The following is a 19515-nucleotide window of genomic DNA, read 5'->3' as shown; positions in this document are numbered from 1 at the left end:
AGGCCCTACCTCTGACCATGGGAAGCTTTGAGGGGCATCGAGACAGAGCCATGACAGCAGTCAAGTGTGGTTTGAGCAGCACAAACAAGCAGGAGGAGTGTGGGGGTGAGAGCAGAGGGGAGCAGGATCCTACCCTGAGAGTGCCACATGGGCTTTGGTGTGACACAGCTGCATGGCTCTGGGGATGGAGGGGTGCAGTATGCGCTCACGGCTATCATACTGAGGTCCTGTTGGTGCTACGCAGGCAGCTGCTGGCAGGAGTGAGGGGAGCAGTGTAGTCATTCTCTGCAGGACAGAGCTGTGGCTTACACCGGAGCGGCTATGAGCAGCTAGCAGAGAGGGGCGTGCTGCGGCTGCGCCTAGCGGCTCTGCTGACATTTTGCACATGGGACACAGGGCAGAGGAGGCCAGAGGGTGTGAGCCATGCAGCTGGGTGAGCTGTTCTGCACCTGAATTCAGGGCTAACCTAGGAATCTCTCATCACTTTGTACTTCATGCTGAATTATGATTATGATCATTTTCCTTTTCTCTGTTGGATGTTTCAAGGGTTTCATCCTTAAGTAAAATTTTAACACTGTACTTTTTTGTCTGCATTACATTCTCCTTGCCAGACAAAATATCCACCGCCTACAAGTTAAGAGGAAAGGTTTATTTGGGCCCAGGGCTTGGAGAGGTTTCAGTCTACAGTCAGCATTACAGACAGGAGATGCTCGGGACATGGCAGACCAAGAGCAGAAGCTCCAGGGAGAAGAGTGTACGTACATGTGTACGTGCATACGTATCTACCTACCTGGATAGAGCTATCTCCAGGCCATGCCCATAGAGACTCACCTCCGGCCTGCACACCCAGCTGTGATCCCCTCAGTGAAATGAGCTAGTGCCACATACCCACAGTCCAGTGCCACACACCCCCAGTCCAGGGTCACAGTGCCACTCTCATGAATCAATGTCAGACACCCATAGTCCAGTGTCAACCACCCATAACCAATGTAACATACCCCCATGATCTAGTCTCTTCCCCAAAGCCCACCTGTGAGCCCATGAGGCTTTGGGGGAACGTCTAACACTAAGCTACAGTGTTTCTTAAACATCAGCTGTCATAGCAGCAGCAGCAGCAGCATCTTTGCTGTTTCCCTCCTAGTGCTTGGCAGGAGGTAGTTGCACTCATCTGGTAGAGTATCTCTTACTTGGTTCTTCCAGTGAGGAACTTAAGTCTATCTGCGGTGATCATAAAGACCATAATGAACTCTGCTAAGGAACCTATGGGGTTGTTCTCGGGGAGACTGAGAACAAGTCTTCAAGGTGTGTGTGGGTGAGAGTAGCTGTGAAAGCATCAGCGAAGGAAAGAGGCAGTGTCACTGTTCCCTTGCTATGAATAGGTCAGGCTTGAGTGGTGGCTGGGCTGAGCTGGGCTGGGCAGAGTGGATCCCTCAGGCAGCCTGCCTGGCCTCGAGGACCCTGGGCCCCAGGATGCAAGCAGGGTGGTTCAGTGGAGTGCTTAAGACTGATTAACAGCTCAAAGACTGGTGTTAGTCAGCCTCCTTCAGATCTTCTGCTCTTGGCTCTTTACTGGTTTTTCCAGCTGAGCAGCAAGGTACACAAGATGACCGCCTGGAGTCACTGTCCTGGCACTGAGGAGGAGGACTCACTCTGTGTGTGAGGGTGGCTGCTTGATGTTTCTGACTGAGGTCAGAGGAACCAGAAAACAAGAGGTGCTAGCAGCAGGTCGAAGTGCTGCTCTTCTGTGTGCTGTCACACCTAGGTCCCTTGCTGGATGTCTGTGTCCGACCCCATCCAGTCACAGAGGCACCTCAGGTTTCTCCTGAAATCCCCTTCCTTCCCTGGCCCATGCCCATTTCAGTCACTAGTCTTCACATTGTTTTGCTTAGGGGCAAGAATTCGGTGGCTCTTACTCAGCTGGAACTGTAGTCAATGAAGACCTAGAAAAGCAAGGATGTCATCCTTTTTATGAATCAGTCATGGCGAATCCCTTTGTTGCTGAGGTAAGAGCAGTATCTCTCACACACAGGCTTTCCTGTTGTCTACTGTGGACAGTGTAAAGGAAAACTGAAATTCTCCTGCAAGTGTACTTCCTAGGCATAGGCTAGCTTGTGACATTCATTGGTTTTATGTGGATGATTTCAGACACATGAAGACATTTATGAAATGAAAATCATCTGAAATGCTAGATAAAATGGTACAATTAGTGAGAAGTTACTGTTCAAGTTGCCAGAAGCTGTAGCATCCTACAATTTTGTCTTCTAAGAACTCTTAAAAAAGATACCCGTTAAAAGGTGGACCTTGCTTTTGTCCAGTCTGGCATGCCCTTCGACACCTGTCAGCAGCCCCCTGTGGAGAGCTTTGCCGAGGTGCTGCTGAGGACTGGGAAACTGGCAGAGGCCGAGACAGATGGGAATGAAGGGTTTCCGACCACAGAAGGTAAGAGGGGTGGCTCCCCACCCCGACGCAGTGTTAAAGAACCACGAGCCTGGGTGGATGTGAAGGGAAAAAGTTGTACAAGAGAGTAGAACTTTGTTAGCTTCTAAACTGCCTTGCTCTGTAACTGCTTCACGGTCTTGTAATCACTTTCTTGACTCCTGTAACTATAAGAGCATAACCGAACATACAAGATGCCTGACTGTACCAGACTTCATGAATCTATCCTTGGAACTAATGATCTCACCCCACTAGCTGACCAGAAGAATGGCCAGGCTTTTCTGTCTCACTTTTGTACCTCCTGCTTGTGCATCACATAAAAGTCCTAGATCACCGGACATCAGTGCCTGATATTCTGGGAGTGATTCCCATCAGTGCCCATTGACGTAAATAAATCTGCCTCCAAATTCTGGGTGCCATTTTGGTGTTTCTTGTGCCACCGCATATGGATGGATGAGGAAATGGTAGTGCAGTTTTCAGTAGTTTCCAAATGTCAGAGCCAACAGTACCATTTATGCCTCCGTTCACTTTAAAGCGTTTACTAAGAACCTGTTATTTCTGTGGATGCCAATACAGGATTTAAAAGGATGCATAAGATGTAATTCTTAGTCTAAAGTAATTCCCTTAGCAGATGGTATCAGGTGCTCAATACCTGTTTCTTTCTTTCTTTTATTCTTAATCAATTATAGATCTGATTGATTTTAAGAATTTTCTTTTTTCTAGTTAGATTTTTTTTAAAGACGAGTTCTCGTTCTGTAACTAAGGCTGGCCTTGAACTCACTATGTATCCCTTTCCTGGGCCTCAGGGTGATTCTCCTGCCTCAGTCTCTTGAGTGCTGAGGTTACAGGTATGTACTGCCACACCCAGCCAATTTAAGGAGTTTTCTGTGTGGTGGCATAGATGTAAAGTTCCTGAAAAAGAAGGAAGTGCACTGCTTCCTCCTTATCATCTTTATTTCTCTTTAGGGCTTCAGTGTTTATCCCTTGACTTTATTCTTCCCTTTTGCTTCCTCTCCCTCCTACCACCCTAGTGAGTACCTCACGATTCAAAGGCTGCTGCTCCTCCAGCCATTGAGTCTGTATTCTGGGCCATAGCAGTGGGCAGTGTCCTTGGAAGTTCTGTCTGCGACTCCCATCACATATTTCTGTCTCCTCTTGCTGCCAGCGTACTGGGATAGTGCCAGCCAGGCCGCCTGAGCCATCACTGTGTTGAGTAAGGGCAGAAAAGTATATGTGGGCAATAGAACTGCAATTTCCCCCCAAGACTGATGGTATAACTTTTAAAAATAATAATTTTCTTTAATAGTATTTACATACAGGAAGAGGAGAGATCAGTACTGCTTCCCACTCACTGTGTGGGTTCTGGATCCTGGAGGTTTTTATGACCGTTATCAGCTCCCTCTGTTTCTAAGCTGTATGTTTTCCTTACTAAGTTTAATCTTGCAGTCTGGGCTGTGTTTGTTCTTTCTCCAAAAGCCTGTTATCTAATTCCTGGTGGGGTTTAGAAGACCTCTGTATAAAACTGTACTAGCATTACCCTTCCTCCACTGAATTATTCCTCGTTGCTTCTTTCTTTCCTTTTTATTGCCTGGTGGGTCACGGTAACGTGTGACCTCCAGTGCAGCGGGTATGCGAGTCGCTGTGGATGAGTGTCGGCATACCTGGTCCATGGTGCTTTGCTTTCTTATGTCGCGTGCAGGTTACATGCATGTGAGTTTGAGGATCTCACAAAAGGTAAACCAAAACCAAGAAAAAGATTACTCAGGTGACACGAGGTCTGAGAGACGGAGCACTCGTGCCGGTTGCTGTGTGCTGAGGTGACTGCTGTGGCCAGGTCGAGTACTTAGGCAGGAGGCCTGGCCTCGGGGGTGCTTCTGCCAGGACAAGGAGTGCTCAAAGGGACTCTGGGGTGGTCGCCTGGATGACAGGCTGTGCTCCAGGCTTGTTGCCAGCTCACCTAGGAAACGTCTAGACCCGGGGTATCAAATCATCGTAAATATCTAAAATAAAAGTGCAGCCCTTGCAGCTGTGCGGCTGTTAGTGATTCAGAGCAGCTTTCCTGAGTTGGAGTGAGGGTTTTTACTGCCTGGTGAGAGTGATGCTGCCTTGTAGGTGAACCCAAGGTCAAGTTTCCTCATGACTTCCAGCTCACGGAAATCACTGCAATGTTTCCTCCCTTCCCTTGGGCTTAGTATAAGCTTTGTATTTCATTACACACATTCAGGATTGTTAGCATGTGCTATGTCTGTGAGTAGCATGTGTGATCTAGTAAGACTGCTGTAAAAGTATGTCTGTGGGAACTTAGTGACAGATGCAGTCCCTGCCCTGGGGATGCGTCCGTGGGCGTGTCCCTCCTCAGCGTTATTGCCCTTCTGGTTGGCTTTGTTTTCCGTTGGTTGTTTCTGTGTGGCATTCGTTTCAGGTCTGTGGGGTACTTTTCAGAATAATTCAGAATATCTTTGGTGGCAGCACATTGTCATCACTTGAGGACGCCTTGATTTGTGGAAAGAGCTAGATGGATGGTAAATAAGGGGAAGATTGAGTTGATGTTATGACAGAAAAGATGGGACCAAAAGATGGTTAATAATGGGACTTCAGTTCCCAGGTGGGCCTGAGCCTGGCTCTGCCCACGCTACACGAAGGAGAGTCCTGCAGCAGCCTGGAAATTCACTGCCCCTCGGGGATTCCTCCTCCAGAACAGGATAATTTTGATGAGTGGCTTCAGATATGCTTGTTTGAAAATTGGCCTCTTTCGTGCATAACGAGGGGAAGTAGCTGAAGAAAATTAAGGTGGACGTGGAGAATGACTTGGCGAGGTTGCAGTTGAAGGTCATGCAATAAAGACCAGCAGAAAAATGAGATGGAGGAATTATCAGTAGGGGACACAGTTGGGTTTCCTCTTACAGCGGGGGCTGGAAGCACTGCTCCACACATGTCTGTTGGACATCAGCACCAAGTGGCAGCTGTGGGCTGTGTGTGCGGGGGAGTTTGTATAGTGTGTAATTGTGTGTAACTCCTACCAAGGAGTTCAGGACCTCTTGTGGACTGAGTTTACATAGTTTTTCTCGCTTTAACTTGTAATACCCAAATTCACAGCTTAATCTGTCCATCCTTCAGTTTTTAATTGTATTCTAGGATACAGTCACTAATACTGTATGCCTTTGTGCCCATAATTGCTCATACAAAATTTGTTTGGGGGCCTTCGTATTGTATTTTCAAATTATCTATCTGCAGCTTTTCTCTTGTTCTAACACATTATTCCGGAAGCGCAGGGACTCTGGTCCTTATCTTACAGTTGTGTCTAGTTCACGAATGTTTTTCATTGATCTTGAGTGAATTAGGAAATGGGCTCTGAAATGAGTGACTTTGTTTGGAAAATGTCTCCTAAACTATGCAGGTTTTTTGGAGACTTGATTGGCCATCCATTTGGTTCACGCAGTTTGGAAAATACACAGGAAATGGATATTTAGAGAAGTACAGAGAACGCTCATGTTTTATCCTATGAATCATCTATGGAGGACATTGAATTGTGATAAAATACCCAACACTCAAAGTTAAAGAGGGAAAGATTTATTTAGCTCACAGGTGGTAGAGTTTTCAGCCATAATCGGCTGGCTCTAAGACAGGGTGGCATGGACATCACAGAGGAGAAACAGTTTATGATCTCAGAAGGTAGCAAAGCTACAAGGGTTGACCCCAGCTCTTTCTGTCCCTCCTATCTTACCTCGGTTACTAAGGGCAGGCAGTGCCTGAGAGCCTAGCATTGCACCATGAATCCATCGCAGCATCACACACTCTAGATGAGCCACCTCTGAAGAAGTCCCATCTGTGCCTCTGTGGGGCTTTTGGGGACATGGAGACACAGCCACAGCACACCGTCTCTACGGTGTGATCCTGTAGCATGTGTGAGGTTCATCATCACTGGCATGGATATCAGCTCTACTTGGGTTATTATGCAAATGACTGAAATACTCATCTGATCAAGGGAAATCTGGGGTATTTCTGAAGTCAGATATCACTTACTTTGGGTGCTTTAGGTGCCACTCTCCTTCAGTGAAAAGCTTGGGAACCTGTGTTTTAAAAATGAAGCCTTTACATTGATTATCCATGAGCACTTGGTATTTTTCACTTAAGCCCTCAGTATGTAGAATGCTTGCTTATTAATACTAGCCACATACGAGCACAGAATTTATTGACAAGGTGCTCTCTTTTATTAAAGCCATGACACTGGTGGGTTTTCACTCATAAAAATTTTGTAAAGAAGTTGTTAGGGATAGTTTAAGACATGCACAGAGCAGATGATTGACTTTTTGCGTGGGTGATGAAGAGGGTTGTTCTCAGAGAGTGAAGTCATGGCAGTAGTGTCATAATCAAAAGGCTCATCCTGCCTTTGCCCGCGCTGGGCTGTGTTATGGCTCTGATTTCAGGACACTTCAGTACTCGTGTGACTGCCTTTCACATTGGCTGTCACCACATGCAGAATTTTACAGCCTGGCCTGTAAAAGGACGCGGCCCCTGGAACCGTGGCCATGGATACCTTCACCCCACCTGACACTGTCCCAGTGGGTTCCCTCCTCTGGGCAGGGTCACTGCTTAATGCAGGTTTAAGGTTTGTGTTCAGATGGTGCCAAGGGTTTCTATGAAAGAATCTTGTGAGATAATTATCTGCTGCAAGTGTGCAAGTGTGGTGGTCCATGTGAACGTGCGAGGGTCCCACACACAGTAACACTTGCCCCTGTCTCAGTTCTCCTGCAGCTGGCGAGTGATGCTTTGCCCAGTGACATGACCTTGGCCCTCGCTTACCTCCTCGCCTTACCACAGGTAAGTTGGTCCTCACAAATGGAGAGTTTTAAAGAACCCAAGGGCTCTGTTCTGGGGACCCTTCTCAGTGGAAGTGTCTCGCCTGCTCATGCTCACCACAGCTGAGAGGACCCCGTCGAGTCTATGGAGGGAATCCTGCAGCCTAATTTAAAGCCTGTCTTTTATTCACCTGTCCCTCAGAGCGCCTGCCAAATGGCGTCTTCTCAATTTTCACGCCATCACATTTAAGCGTAGCTTAATCTTGGGTGACGGGGTGGAAGCTTGTACCAGATTCCTGGGGTAATGACAAGTGACGGAGTGGCTTGTAGTCTCCTGCTCACCTCCTTCATCCGCATTGACGACATCCCGCTCCTCCCTAGGTGTTAGATGCGAATAGGTGCTTTGAGAAGCAGGCACACTCAGCCCTGTCCCTCCAGCTGGCAGTGTACTACTACAGCCTCCAGATCTACGCCCACCTGGCACCCGGCTTCAGTGACAAGTGCCACCCTCTGTACAGAGTGAGTGCCCTGGCCCCACCATATTCCCGAGGTGGGTGGGTTCGAGCTCTTCCTAACCAGGTGCAGCCCACAGCCCTCGGGGCACCATTGCCGTCCATCTGCACTGAGAAGTAGAGCTTCTCACACTTGCTGTGCCTGTGACTCTTCCCGGCTTTTCTTTGTGTGCTTTCTTTTACTGGGTTCTTGTTTGGGAAATGCTAATGCAGTGGAAGAGGCTAAATGGAGGATCGGTGCTTCAGTTAGTTACCCAAAAAGAAGGTGGTTGTCCTAATTCAGGAAAGGGGCCAGTGTGATTTTTTAAGAGTTCTGCACTCTATTTCTAAGCCAAGATATAAAAGTGATTTACAGATGGAATGTCAGCACATAGTATTCCTGCTGTAACAGGACTCCCCCAGCTTTCACGTCACACACATGTCTTTACTGTTACCTTTTGAGTGAAAACCTCTCTGCACTGTGGATACACCAAAGTGTTCTGGTCCCAGTGCACAGGCAGAGTGGCGTGAGAGGCCTGGCCCTGCCATCCCCATCCTGTGGTGAACAGAGTCCGAGCTTCCCCCTAGTTGGGCATGGTGGTCCATACCTGTTACTACAGGAGGCTGAGGCAGGAGGATTGCAAATTCAAACCAGCCTAGACAACTTCATGATTTAGTGAGACCCTGTCTCAAAATAGAAAAATAAAAGAGCTGGGGATGCAACTCAGTACAAGGTGCTAGGTTTAACCCCCAGAGCTGCAAGAAAAGAAACACTTCCCTGTATTAGGAATGACATTGTCCTGGGGAAAGAAGCATCAGAAATAAGATAAGTAAATCAGATACACATTCAAACAGAAGCAAAGTAACAGGAGTGGGGTGTGAGAGAGCGAGGAGGAATGTGCTGTTAAAATGGGGTCTGGAGGGTGCTGGCCAAGGCAGTAGGAAGAAGACCAGATCATGGGAGCAAGACACAGGACACCAAGGACAGGAGATAGCACCAAGCCCCCGAGTGTCGCACTTGTGCCACTGGTACCGTGGCATTTTCTACAGGTATTACAGTTGGTGTCACCATCCCATGATGTCATGTTCAGGGAGAGAAAAGCACAGAAATGCAGTCAGTGACCGTCAGTCACTTACTGCGCCGGCAGAGCCCACAGGAGCTGGCACCTGAACCCTGCACATGACAGGTTGGGTCTCAGCGAGCCAGGGCTGCTTCTCCCACGTACTTCCTGACACAGCCTCCTTGGAAGTTGATATTTGCAACAGCCGCGTTCAGAGTTCTGGGTTTTGGGCCCTTTTGTGCATCTCTGTGGGCGCAGGTGTCATCTTGGCTGCTGCTTCTCCCCACCCTGGGCAGGGGAGGCCGACCCTAGGCTGGTTTTAGACTCACAGCAATCCTCCTGCCTCTGCTTCTTGAGTGCTGGGATGACAGGTATGCACCACCATACCTGGCAGGATATACATATTTATATATTAGATGGAAGTTACATGTGTGCAGTACCTGGACTTTTCCCACTTGACTCTTACCTTTATAACTGTGGTAAAATATGGTGATCTTTGTAGCATTCTTTGTAGGGTTTAGAAGATGAAATCAGTTAAAAATGGAAACATTTAGTTTTATAGTCTATAGTGTCTAATGCAGCAGAGGTAAAATTCAAAACTTTATGGTAGACTGTTTCTAGAATGAGTTTTTTAAAGCTATTAATTGAAAATACTAAGTAGAAAATTATCTCAAGCAAAATAACAACCCTAGAGAGGAAGCATACCACCTGTTTAAAAATTTCCAGACAATATTACCCAGAAATGGAGACCATTGAACCAGAATGGATTTAGTATCCCTACTAATGAGCGGTAGATCAAGTCAGCTTTCTGTTGTCATGGATATTTATGCCATATTTTGTTTTCAAAATGATTTGACCATATTCGTTAGAGAAATTGTATTTCAATTACCCTCCTGAAGAACTGAATTGCCACATTTGGGAGGAAAATAGTGTCTTGGTTACTTTTCTCTTATTGCTGGGACAAAATACCCAACACCCAAAATTAAGGAAGGGAAGGTTTATTTAGCTTACAGTTTTTGGAGGTTTCAGTCCATAATCAGCTGGCTGCAAGGCAAGGTGGTGTGGCACTAAGGCAACACTTCAAGGCAGCAGTCAGAGCAAAAAGGAGAGAAGAACAAGCCTCTTTTCCTCCCTTACATTGTACACCGGCTGCCCTCCCTCCAGGGCAGGTGTACCACTCACAAAGTCTCTGTGCCCTCCTCTTGTACAGGATGAGAATATTTACAAAGTAAGGATTCTGGCTCCTTGCTGAGTCAGTTAAACTTCTAAATCTCTGAAGTTGGTACAGTGTATCAACCATAATAACATAGAATAAGTCAGTTCATCCCACCTTACATTTTTAAGTTTTTGGTGTTTTTTTATGCTTATATTTTTTATAGTCTGTGATATTTTACAGTATCACTCTGATACTGAACCACAAACAATTATGAAACTTACCCATAAAGCCCTTTGCAGTCTTGCTAAGAGCCAAAGGCTTTCCTTTGACAAGTCTCGCCATGGAACTTGTGGAGGAAAGGGGTATGTTTGCTCTAAATGGAACCTAGGTGTGTGGAGCAGATAGGACGGTGGGCAAAGGCAGCTGGCCCCTCCCTGTCTCCAGCCTCTGTCCCCTCTGCAGTCATTGGGCAACTCCGAGGTCCAGTGAGAGCAAATGCTGTAGAAAGTCAAGGATGCTGCACCTGCGGAGGTGCATGAGAGACAGGAAATGGGTGCTGGGTGGCCGGGAGGTGGAGCATTTTGAGAAAAGCAGTAAATATCTAGTAGAGACAATAGGTGAGAGGCATAGACCTTCCTTCTTTCCACACCTGGAGGGATCCACAAGGATTGAGTTTATGGTGATGATAGGAATCATGGCAGGCTTCTAGTGTTGGGGGATCCTGGGTCAAAGTTTTTTGCCATCTGAGGACACCGTGTGCCAGAACTAGGCAAGGGCATCAGCTGAGTTCTGTGCAGAGCCCCAGGATGCTGGCCTTGGCCTGCTATTGCATGGATGGTACCTATGCACGCCTCTGCCAGTCACTGCTTCTCAGTTCCTTGAGAATGAGCTCAGGTCCATTGGGTTAATAGAGTAACCAAGTTTCAATCTTGTCCTTCATGGCACCTGCCTGCCTTGGTTTCATACTCACTGCCTCCCAGGACGCCTCAACATGGAAGCTGTTTGTCATTGCTGGTTTGCAGGTAACATGGTGGGGTTTGTAGTTATTAAGTCGCTGTACAAGGTCCACTAGCTGCTAAGCTGGGCACACTGTGCTGATTTCCAGTGTTACTTCTTCATTGCAAAGAAGAGAGTGTCTCTTTGTGCGTTCTTTCTGCCACATGTGAATATGAAAGTTGCTGTGCAGGGACCAGAAACTTTCTGCAGGGCACATAAGACCCTTGGTAGGTGTTGGCAGTGGCAATTATGCACATTCTTCTGTGCTGCCAGTTGGTAGGACTCCTCTCCACCTGGCCTGGAGGTTTGTGGAGGTTTAACTAATGGTCAACTTGAAACACGGAACTGAGTGCGGTGCTGGGTGTGGAAGATCCACCTGAGGATGGTTGCCAGCAGCTAAAAAGAGAACTGGAGCGGAGATGGTGCGCTGTTTGATTTTCTGGAGAAGCTTGTCTTGCTGGCTTTCCTGCTGTGAACTCAGCTGCTATCATTGGAGGAGCTTGGGTTCTTGCTGTCACTGGGGATGGCTATGGTTTTTTTTAAGGGAGGTCTGGTCTTTACCATATGCATTTCTTCCTTACTCCTATGTCGATCCCTCAGCCTGCTGGCTTTGATGCAGACTTTCTAGCGTCCACTACTGAGCTTTGGGCTTTCCTAGTGCAGATCTTTCATATAGACTTGGATGAGACTTTGTTGTGGGCTCTAGGCCTCCAGTTGGACTTGTGGGAGACATTGTTATGGGCTCTATGTTTTCATCTGGACTCATGTAGGAAATTGCCATAGGACCCAGGCCCTTAGCTGTATTCTTTGGGTCTCTAGCGTGTGGACAGATTTCCTTCACTCTTCTGTATTTGATTCTTTGGGTGAAAATTATAAAATAATCCTATGCATTATGCATCCTGTAGTAAGTCTGTTCCTCTGTAAATACTGACTGCAACAGAGTTTGTATCACAAGTTACATCAGAATGCAGAGAGAATGTCAAGTGAGGTATTGTGCTGTTGAGGCTGGTGATGAGTGTGGAGATGCAGTGCACATCAGCCCAGCCTGCAGAGCTGGTGTCAACAAGCAAGCTGGCTTCTGAGTGCTGTCCTTAGACCAGGGAGCTGCAGAAGTCACTGTGCCCATGGTGGAAGTTCAGAGTGGTCCCCTGAGAGGTCCACCCAGCAGATAGAAGGAGACTAAGTTAAAAGGCAGCCATAGCCACACTGAGAACTGAGGCATGGGAACCCCTTAAATCCAAATCCATTGCCAGAAGTAGTGTCTATGCAGCTGGTTCCTAAGTACTCTGCAGTTACAGTTAGATTTGGTTTGTCTACTCCATTTTTCCCTTTGACTGTAGCCACATAGGACTTAGCACATGCTCTAGCCTTTGATAGAAGTTGTCTTCCTGTTTTTCGAACTGTATTTGTCACTTTTTCATCACTCAGGCAAAAATTCCTGACACCTGTAACTCAAAGGAGGATAGATTGATTTGCCTCATAGTTTCTGTGGGCTCAGTCCCTGGCTAGCTAGATCTGAGGCTGAAGGGGCACGGTACAACAGTGTGGCAGAGAAGGGCTGTTTGATCCATGGCAGACAAGAAGCAGAGAGAAGGGAGGAGCTGGGGGCATACCCTTCCAGGTCACACCCCAGTGACCACCTCCAACCAGACCCTGCAGCACGTTCAGCCCGGGACTCATCCGTGACGGATTCACAATGAGCACAGCACTGTGATCCATACCTTCTAGGTCCCCCATAGGGTTCAGTCTCGTTTGAACACAGGAGATTTTGTGGGGGACTTTTTAGATCTAGACCGTAGCACTGGCCTTTCTGCTACTGGTACCTGAGGACTTAGCTAAGATATAAACTCTTCTAAGGAGACTTCCTGACACTTGCCCAAGTCCCATTCTTGTAGTTCCCTAGCACCCTGTGCTTACTGTGTCACACTGTATACAATCAATAGCTCAGTGTCCTCCGAATAGACTGAGTTTCTGGGGGGCAGGGCATGTATGATGGTAGTGCCTCCCTTGGTACGTAATATGTGCACACAGAAAATTTTGTAAATGGATGAAAGGTGGCTGTCTAGCTTATTACGTATGTTATTCAGGTACAGGTGTTTTGACTGAAGATGTTTCTTTGTGATTTTTAGGAATAGGACTTAGTATCTGCATAGGGGTAGGGAAAAATTAAATAGAATAAGGTTGACTTGCTCAGGTCCACCTGCTGCTGCATTTAAAGATTTCTTTAAATGGTTTTTACCCACGCTCGCAGCTGTTTCCTTAAGAGGAGCAAGGGAGACTCTCAGGTGTAGTTGGCAACACAGACTGGACCCTGGTCAGTCTCTTGTGTGGGTCTGGTGTGTTAGGCTTGCTACCCCTAGAGATGCTGACTGCTTGCCTGAGTTAGTGGTGTGTTTCCGAGAACCAGGGTACATTCTGGGGTTTTCTGTAGTACAGGTGCATGCTAGTTCAGGACCGAAAGAGCCAGAGGTCTTGCTTTAAAAGTGGGAGAGGTTTTCCAGGTGAGGCACAGAGCAGAGGCACTGAATGCGTCCCAGATCCACATCCTGTCTTCGCAGCCCGCTGTGCCTGCTATCTGTGCTGGCTTCAGGCAAGGTGCGCCTTGGTTAGGTGACCACAGCTGAAGGGCCAGTGCGTGTGGGTGGGCACTACCCTCTCTGACCTCCCATGCTCATCTTGCCATAATACATGTCCAATGGATCATCCATTCCTTCCGCAGGCTGACCCCAAAGAGGTGATCGGGATGGTCACCAGGCACGTGACTCACTGTGGACTCAAAGCCTGGCCGGAGGCCCTGGCCCCACTCACCGCGCAGCTGCACCACTACAATGAGCAGCTTCTGGACTTAACACAGGCACAGCTCCTGCAGGGCCTGGGGAAGGGCGTGGACGTGCAGCGCTTCACCACTGATGACCAGTACAAGAGGGAGACCATCCTTGGGCTGGCAGAGTAAGGGCACCTTTGTGTCTCGAGGGGCTGGGTCCGAGATGCGCACAGACGGAGCTGTCAGAATGCTCGTCTTAGTCCTCTGATGACCCATGAGTGCTGCAGCTGTCCAGAGCTTGGCCCCTCCTCCTGGCCATAGAAGAGATGCGTATGTCTTTCCAAACAGCAGTAGATGCTTGCGACTCAGCAAGTGCTGAGACTGCTGGTTGTAAAGTTCCCCAAGCCTTTGATTCCCCTGTGCCAGGAGGATGACATGGTAGAGGAAGTAGGAGAGGGTCAGAAACAGGTGACATGATTACTGATGGACTTTTAAAAGTCAGATTGCTGAAAATCTCACTCTCCCAAGTACATGTCAATTAGGCATGGTGGTGAACGCCTGTAATCTCAGCTTCTGGGAAGGCTGAGGCAGGAGGATCTCGAGATTGAGTGCTGGCAGTTTAATGTCTGAGTTGTGTATAAATTAGATCCCATTAACATAATATGCTAGGACCAGACGTGGTCTCTGCAGGTGCCTTTGCCTGCCCTGGGCTTCTGTAAGGAAGAGGAAGAGAGGCCACTACTCTTGTCACCTCTGTCAGAGGCCAGGAGTGGCTGTGCTTCTCCTATGGGCCTCCTCCCTTCAAGGGAGGTGCAGCCCCTGTGGGAGGGTGGTGCAGTTTGATGCTTTCTGAGCGGGTGTTGCCTTGGCTTTGAAAATTTAGTGTATGTTTGCTGTGTAGTTTTGATCAGTGAGAAGTGCCCCTGTCAGAAGGGGAGGCTGCGCGCCCACCTTTGTTGGTGCTGGTTTGCAACCTGGGATGTTGTGTTTCTCACATCACAAGTCTCTGAATGCTTAGCAGGGTCAAGGCCTCAGGCGTACTCCAGAGACTTTATCTGTCACTCGTCCTCCTCGATGATGTTGAGATGGAATGTGGTTTCCCTGTTTTTAGTTGGGAGAGTGCTCAGGGATATGCAGTCAGTGGCCCAAGTTCTGTAGCTGGTAGCTTGCGTCTTTGAGCAGGCGCTGTCCTGAGTCAGAGCGTCACACCTCCTCAATGCCCTCTTCCTGCCCCTCAAGGCAGCACTGTGCCCGGCCTTGGGACTGAAGTGGAATCCCTCTCTACAGAGAGTGACTCTGCTCCGTCCGTGGTGTTTTAAACTAACAGTGAGCCTGATGACAAGAAGGGTGTGTCACCCATCTTCATTTACATCCTTGAGAAAGAAGCTGAGTTGTTGGGATAGCTGATAATTTCATACTGGCTTGGCCTTGTTTCCCACTAGAGATGCCTACCCAGGACCATGCAGGGTGTGGGGAGATCCCAGGACCATGCAGGGGTGAGCAGAGATGTGCAGGGACACGCAGTCCCTGTCACTCACCCTCTTCTCCTGGAGGTTCCTGGTTGTATAGCCACTCAGTGCCTGGTTTGGCAGCTGTTGTACACTAGAAAAAAGAGCTTCATTATCTTTGTATTATACCAAAATACCTGTAATGTGACTCTAACTGTTCTGTATAAGTTTTTCTTCTCCCTTCTCCCTCTGGGTGACCTAATTGATATGTTAACCATTGCGGCCCACTACAAATAACAGATGTGGTGCTAAAATAAGGTAACAAGGGTTGTTAATTGCTGCTAGACTCCTCTGTTCTCTGCTGAGGAAAACAGGATCTTCCCCATTAGCCATATCCTGATCCACGCCCACGACCCCCTTACTTTATAGTGATATATACTTAAAGGTGGCAAATATAGAGGAACAAGACACACAGCTTTTACAGTCTCCAACTGCACTGTGTCGCTAGGCCCAGGATAAATCAGCGCTGCTTTTTTAAAATAAGTTTTTCCCTCATTTTTTGAACTGAAGTTTGGGGGCTCATTCGTGGATTACAAGAACAGCTACCGGCAACGCTGCAGCAACTCTTTTGGAGGCTCTCAGAGCTTTGAGGAGCTGGGCTGGCCACGCAGCCAGGTGCTGATTCTCAGCCCGAGCACTTCTCTGTGGTTGGCTCTTGAGCCTCATGCCGAGTTCCCGCACCTTCTGAGAGGTCTTTGTGCAGAATGAAGGCATTCAGGGAGTGGTGTCTGAGATCCTTGGTTACATTTTGCTGGGCCTGTTTTCCTTTAAAGTGTCTTGCTAGCATATGCTGTTTGAAGCATGTCCTAGAGGACAAATACATGCTTTTGATAAATACATAATAGACTCTCCTCTACATTCTGTTGCGTACAAAACCACACTGTGGTCTTTGGATGGCTTGTTTAAAATGCCGCAGTGTTCCGCAGGTTGGCAGTTTGGCCAATTCTGATCTGGATTTCTGTGTCTCAGGTAGACGAACTGTGTAACCTACGCTGTCCTCTCTGCTGCTTCCCTCACACTGTGTCCTGCAGCTGCCTTGGTTTCCTTGCTCTTTGTTGCCATTTTTAACAGCCAAGTTCTTTCCTTTGCGTGCCTGTCTTTCACTGTCTGCACCTCTTGGATGACACCGTCTCAGTGGCCAAGCAGGCAGCGTTGAAGAGTGTGTGACACTCTGGTTCCTTCCTAGCTGTGTCAAGGGGTAAACGCATCCACACAGCTGGGTGTGGGGGTGCAGATGCCAAAGGCAGGAGTGCTGAGGCAGGAGTGTCTCGAGTTTGAGCCCAGCCTGTAGAACTCAATGGCTTAGTGAGACCTTGTCACAGGATGCAGCCCAGCACAGCTCCAGACAGGCCTGGGGACAGAGCTTAGTGAGCAGGCCCTGGGGGAAGGTTGGTTGGGAGCCACCGGTGTGGACCAGATGCAGGTGAACGGCTCTCGCTGCAGTGGGGAACGAGCTCTGAAACCCACTTCCTGCGAGGCGTCTTAAATCTGCACCCTCCAGTGCCCTCTGCCCACCAAGTCCTGTGTTTCTTTGCTTCCCTCCCCTGTGCCTGCCGGCTGTCCCGAAGAACGCTAGAGGAGACCGTGTATAGCCTTGTGCTCTCCCTGGCTCAGCGCTGCGGCATCTCCTGCTGGGAAGTGTTCATGACCCACCTGGAGTTTCTGTTCACCGATAGCGGGTGAGTACCTGCGGCCATGCCCTGCTGTTGGGAAGAATCTGCAAGTACTCGTCCAGCAGAATTTACAGTTTCCCTCCTCAGCTACAGTGATGTGTATCTTGGCACATTATCCTCTCCTTTACCCTTTCAGTACACTAGTGTACTCGCAGGCCTTTTTAGCCTTTATTTTTCAGTAGCTCTAGTCTCACATTAGATAATTTGATCTGCTGTGTGTTTCACTGAAAGATTTTTTGCTGGGATTCTGCTCCCATATTAGACACGACATGACGCAAGAGCCGCACTGTGGCTGTCTTGGAATGTGCAGTTTGCAGTGGGGGCAGATGGTGGTTATCGATGTCCTGACTCTGTGGGAAGTTAGAACTGAGTCCCCTGTGTGGGAGTCTGACAGTTAGGGTGCCACTGAGGTGCTCAGCAGTGATTGGAGAGTCCCTAGTCCTGCTGAATCCCCACCATCAGGTGTGAACAAGGTGGAAACAACCTGCCGGGGTGGGCGGAGGGGAGGCTGTGGTGTCTGCTTGATTAAGCCTGCAGTGGCAGCCTGTGAAAGGACAGTGTGAGACCAGAGGGTGTAGAGACACAAGGGTGATTTGAAAAAGGGGGTGAATGACTGACTGCATTTTTAAAAGTTGGAAAAGGTACAATGCCACAGAGTCCCTTCGAAATTCTTCCCCTCACTTCAAACACACTCAGCCAGTGGTTCTTGCCACTTTCTGCAGCAGCTCTGAAAGTCCCCTCTCTGGGTGTCTTTAGGAGGTGTAATAAAAACTGCCAGCCTTAGTCATGGGATCTGGCACTATGCTACTTCCTGCTCCCTGAAAGCCAAAAGGACTTCGAAGGAGAAATGTATGTTTCTGAATCTCTTTGGGACACGGAGGTGGCCAGGACAGCCAGCTAAGAGGACTCTGGAGCTGCTGCAGGAAGTGGAGGGAGTATGCTCGGAGTGAGGAGAGGATTTTTGTGGGGACTTGCGGTGCTGTGTCTTTCACTGTAACTAATTTTGAAAATGAAGCACACTCCATTTTTTTGTCATACCTTGCATGTGTGTGCATCTTGCCCTTTTCCATGAACTGCTTTGTGTACCTCAGGACTAGGCCAGTGGAGGTCATCCCTAGATGTCACTCAGAAGCTCTTTTTTTGGGAAAGAGCTCCACCTACTGCTTTTCTTTATAAGTGGCCTGACTCAGGCACTTTGTTTCAGTAAAGTGAAGAGCACCACTGCAAGTTGATACCTCGCTGCTGAGTGAATTCAGTACAGTCCCCTACACTCCAAGAGGAAGGGAGCCCTGCTCTAGGTAGATGATGTGCTGAGGCGTGGCAGATCTTCCCATCCTTCTCTTCCTGTCAAGACAACAGGCTTCTCTGAAGGCCAGGCAGGGACCTGACCTCTACCTTCAGCCCCTCGTGGCTGCCGGGGAGAGTCATGTTCTCTTCTAGCCTTGGATTCAGTTGCAGGGCAGGCTCTCTGTTAAGAGGCTATTGCATGTGCTGTGAGTCTCTACAGTCAGTCCCAACTCTCTGGGAGTAACATTGTTTCAGTATTTCAGTGTTATGATGTTGTAAATTAAAACGGGAATACAGAATCAGGGAAGGTGCATGCAGAGTGAGAACGTTTCACACACATATGTGGGCATAGGTCTTGCTGATGTTAAAACCGAGCAGTGAGGGCTGGGGATTTAGCTCAGCAGTATAAGTGCCTGCCTGATAAGTGCAGGGTCATGAGTTCAATCCCTGGTACAAAAAAAAAAAAAAAACCAAACCCAAAAAACAAAAAACTGAGCAGTTAGGGTGGAGGTTGAATCTCCCCTCTCCTCCACTTCCTGCCCTCCTGTTCCCTTCCTTTCTCCTGCCCCCTGCCCCTCCCTGCACAGAGTAACCCTTCCCATCATCTAAGGTGAGAGTGAGTGAGGAAAACTGGATTTAAAGAATTGTTTTCTTCTGCAAATGCAAGTCCTTTGGATTCGTACTGTTCTTGAATCGCCTATTGGCGTGACTGGCAACTTGAAGCCATCACAGCTTTGTCAGGGATTAGGACAGTGATTCTAGCCTTGTGCACTGAGTATGCCTAGTGCTAGCTTCTCTCTGTAGTTAATCTCTGAAAGCAAATATGCATCATACTTATAAACTGTGTTACAGCTAAAACGAGTTCAGAAAAAAGTACTTAAACTGTTTTTAAGGGCAGTCACTAATGTGATTAGTTTTCATGGTTTCTCTTCCTGTTCTCTCCTCTGGCTACTTGTTCTGAGGGAAGATAGCAGCTTCTTTCTTGGAAACGATTAAAATGGACTATTGATCACCAGCATCTATTGTAACTTACTAAAAAGGGAGGTTGGGCTGTTTATCCCATGTCAGCAAAGGTATTTACAGTCTTGACAGGTCCTGAGATAAAATTGCACAAGAGGCAGCCTGCATTGTAGGCGCAGAAGGGCAGGGGCATGGGCAGAGGAGGAAGTCATGTTGGTGGAGAGAGAATGGATTTAGAAGCCAATCAGACACAGATAGATAAACGGAGTCACCTGTTGCTAGTCAGCTGTTGCCCTGGTCACTAGGGTGTCAGGAATGAAATGTGACAGAGGTGCTCTTCCAGATCATTGCCGTTAGCACAGAGCTGGAGCCCTGTGTGGAAGG

General features: G+C 48.1%; 1 protein-coding gene across 10 annotated transcripts in view; it reads left to right on the top strand.

Moving 5' to 3' along the window:
* Positions 1–19515, top strand: part of Nbas (NBAS subunit of NRZ tethering complex) — a 222990-nt gene that overhangs the window by 147574 nt on the left and 55901 nt on the right. For all 10 annotated transcript variants that reach the window (XM_063254316.1, XM_063254312.1, XM_063254314.1 and 7 more), the window contains 6 exons: positions 1890–2003; positions 2316–2439; positions 7181–7257; positions 7617–7754; positions 13659–13888; positions 16780–16890. In XM_063254316.1, the coding sequence (XP_063110386.1) occupies positions 1890–2003; positions 2316–2439; positions 7181–7257; positions 7617–7754; positions 13659–13888; positions 16780–16890 (794 nt within the window). The remainder of the gene's footprint in view (positions 1–1889; positions 2004–2315; positions 2440–7180; positions 7258–7616; positions 7755–13658; positions 13889–16779; positions 16891–19515) is intronic.

This window comes from Cavia porcellus, unplaced genomic scaffold (genome assembly GCF_034190915.1).
Source record: "Cavia porcellus strain 051 isolate PalLab524CR breed Dunkin Hartley unplaced genomic scaffold, mCavPor4.1 scaffold_8, whole genome shotgun sequence".
Taxonomy (NCBI): Eukaryota; Metazoa; Chordata; class Mammalia; order Rodentia; family Caviidae; genus Cavia; species Cavia porcellus.
The sequence above is the reverse complement of the archived record's forward strand: the minus strand, read 5'-3'. Positions and strand labels throughout refer to the sequence as shown.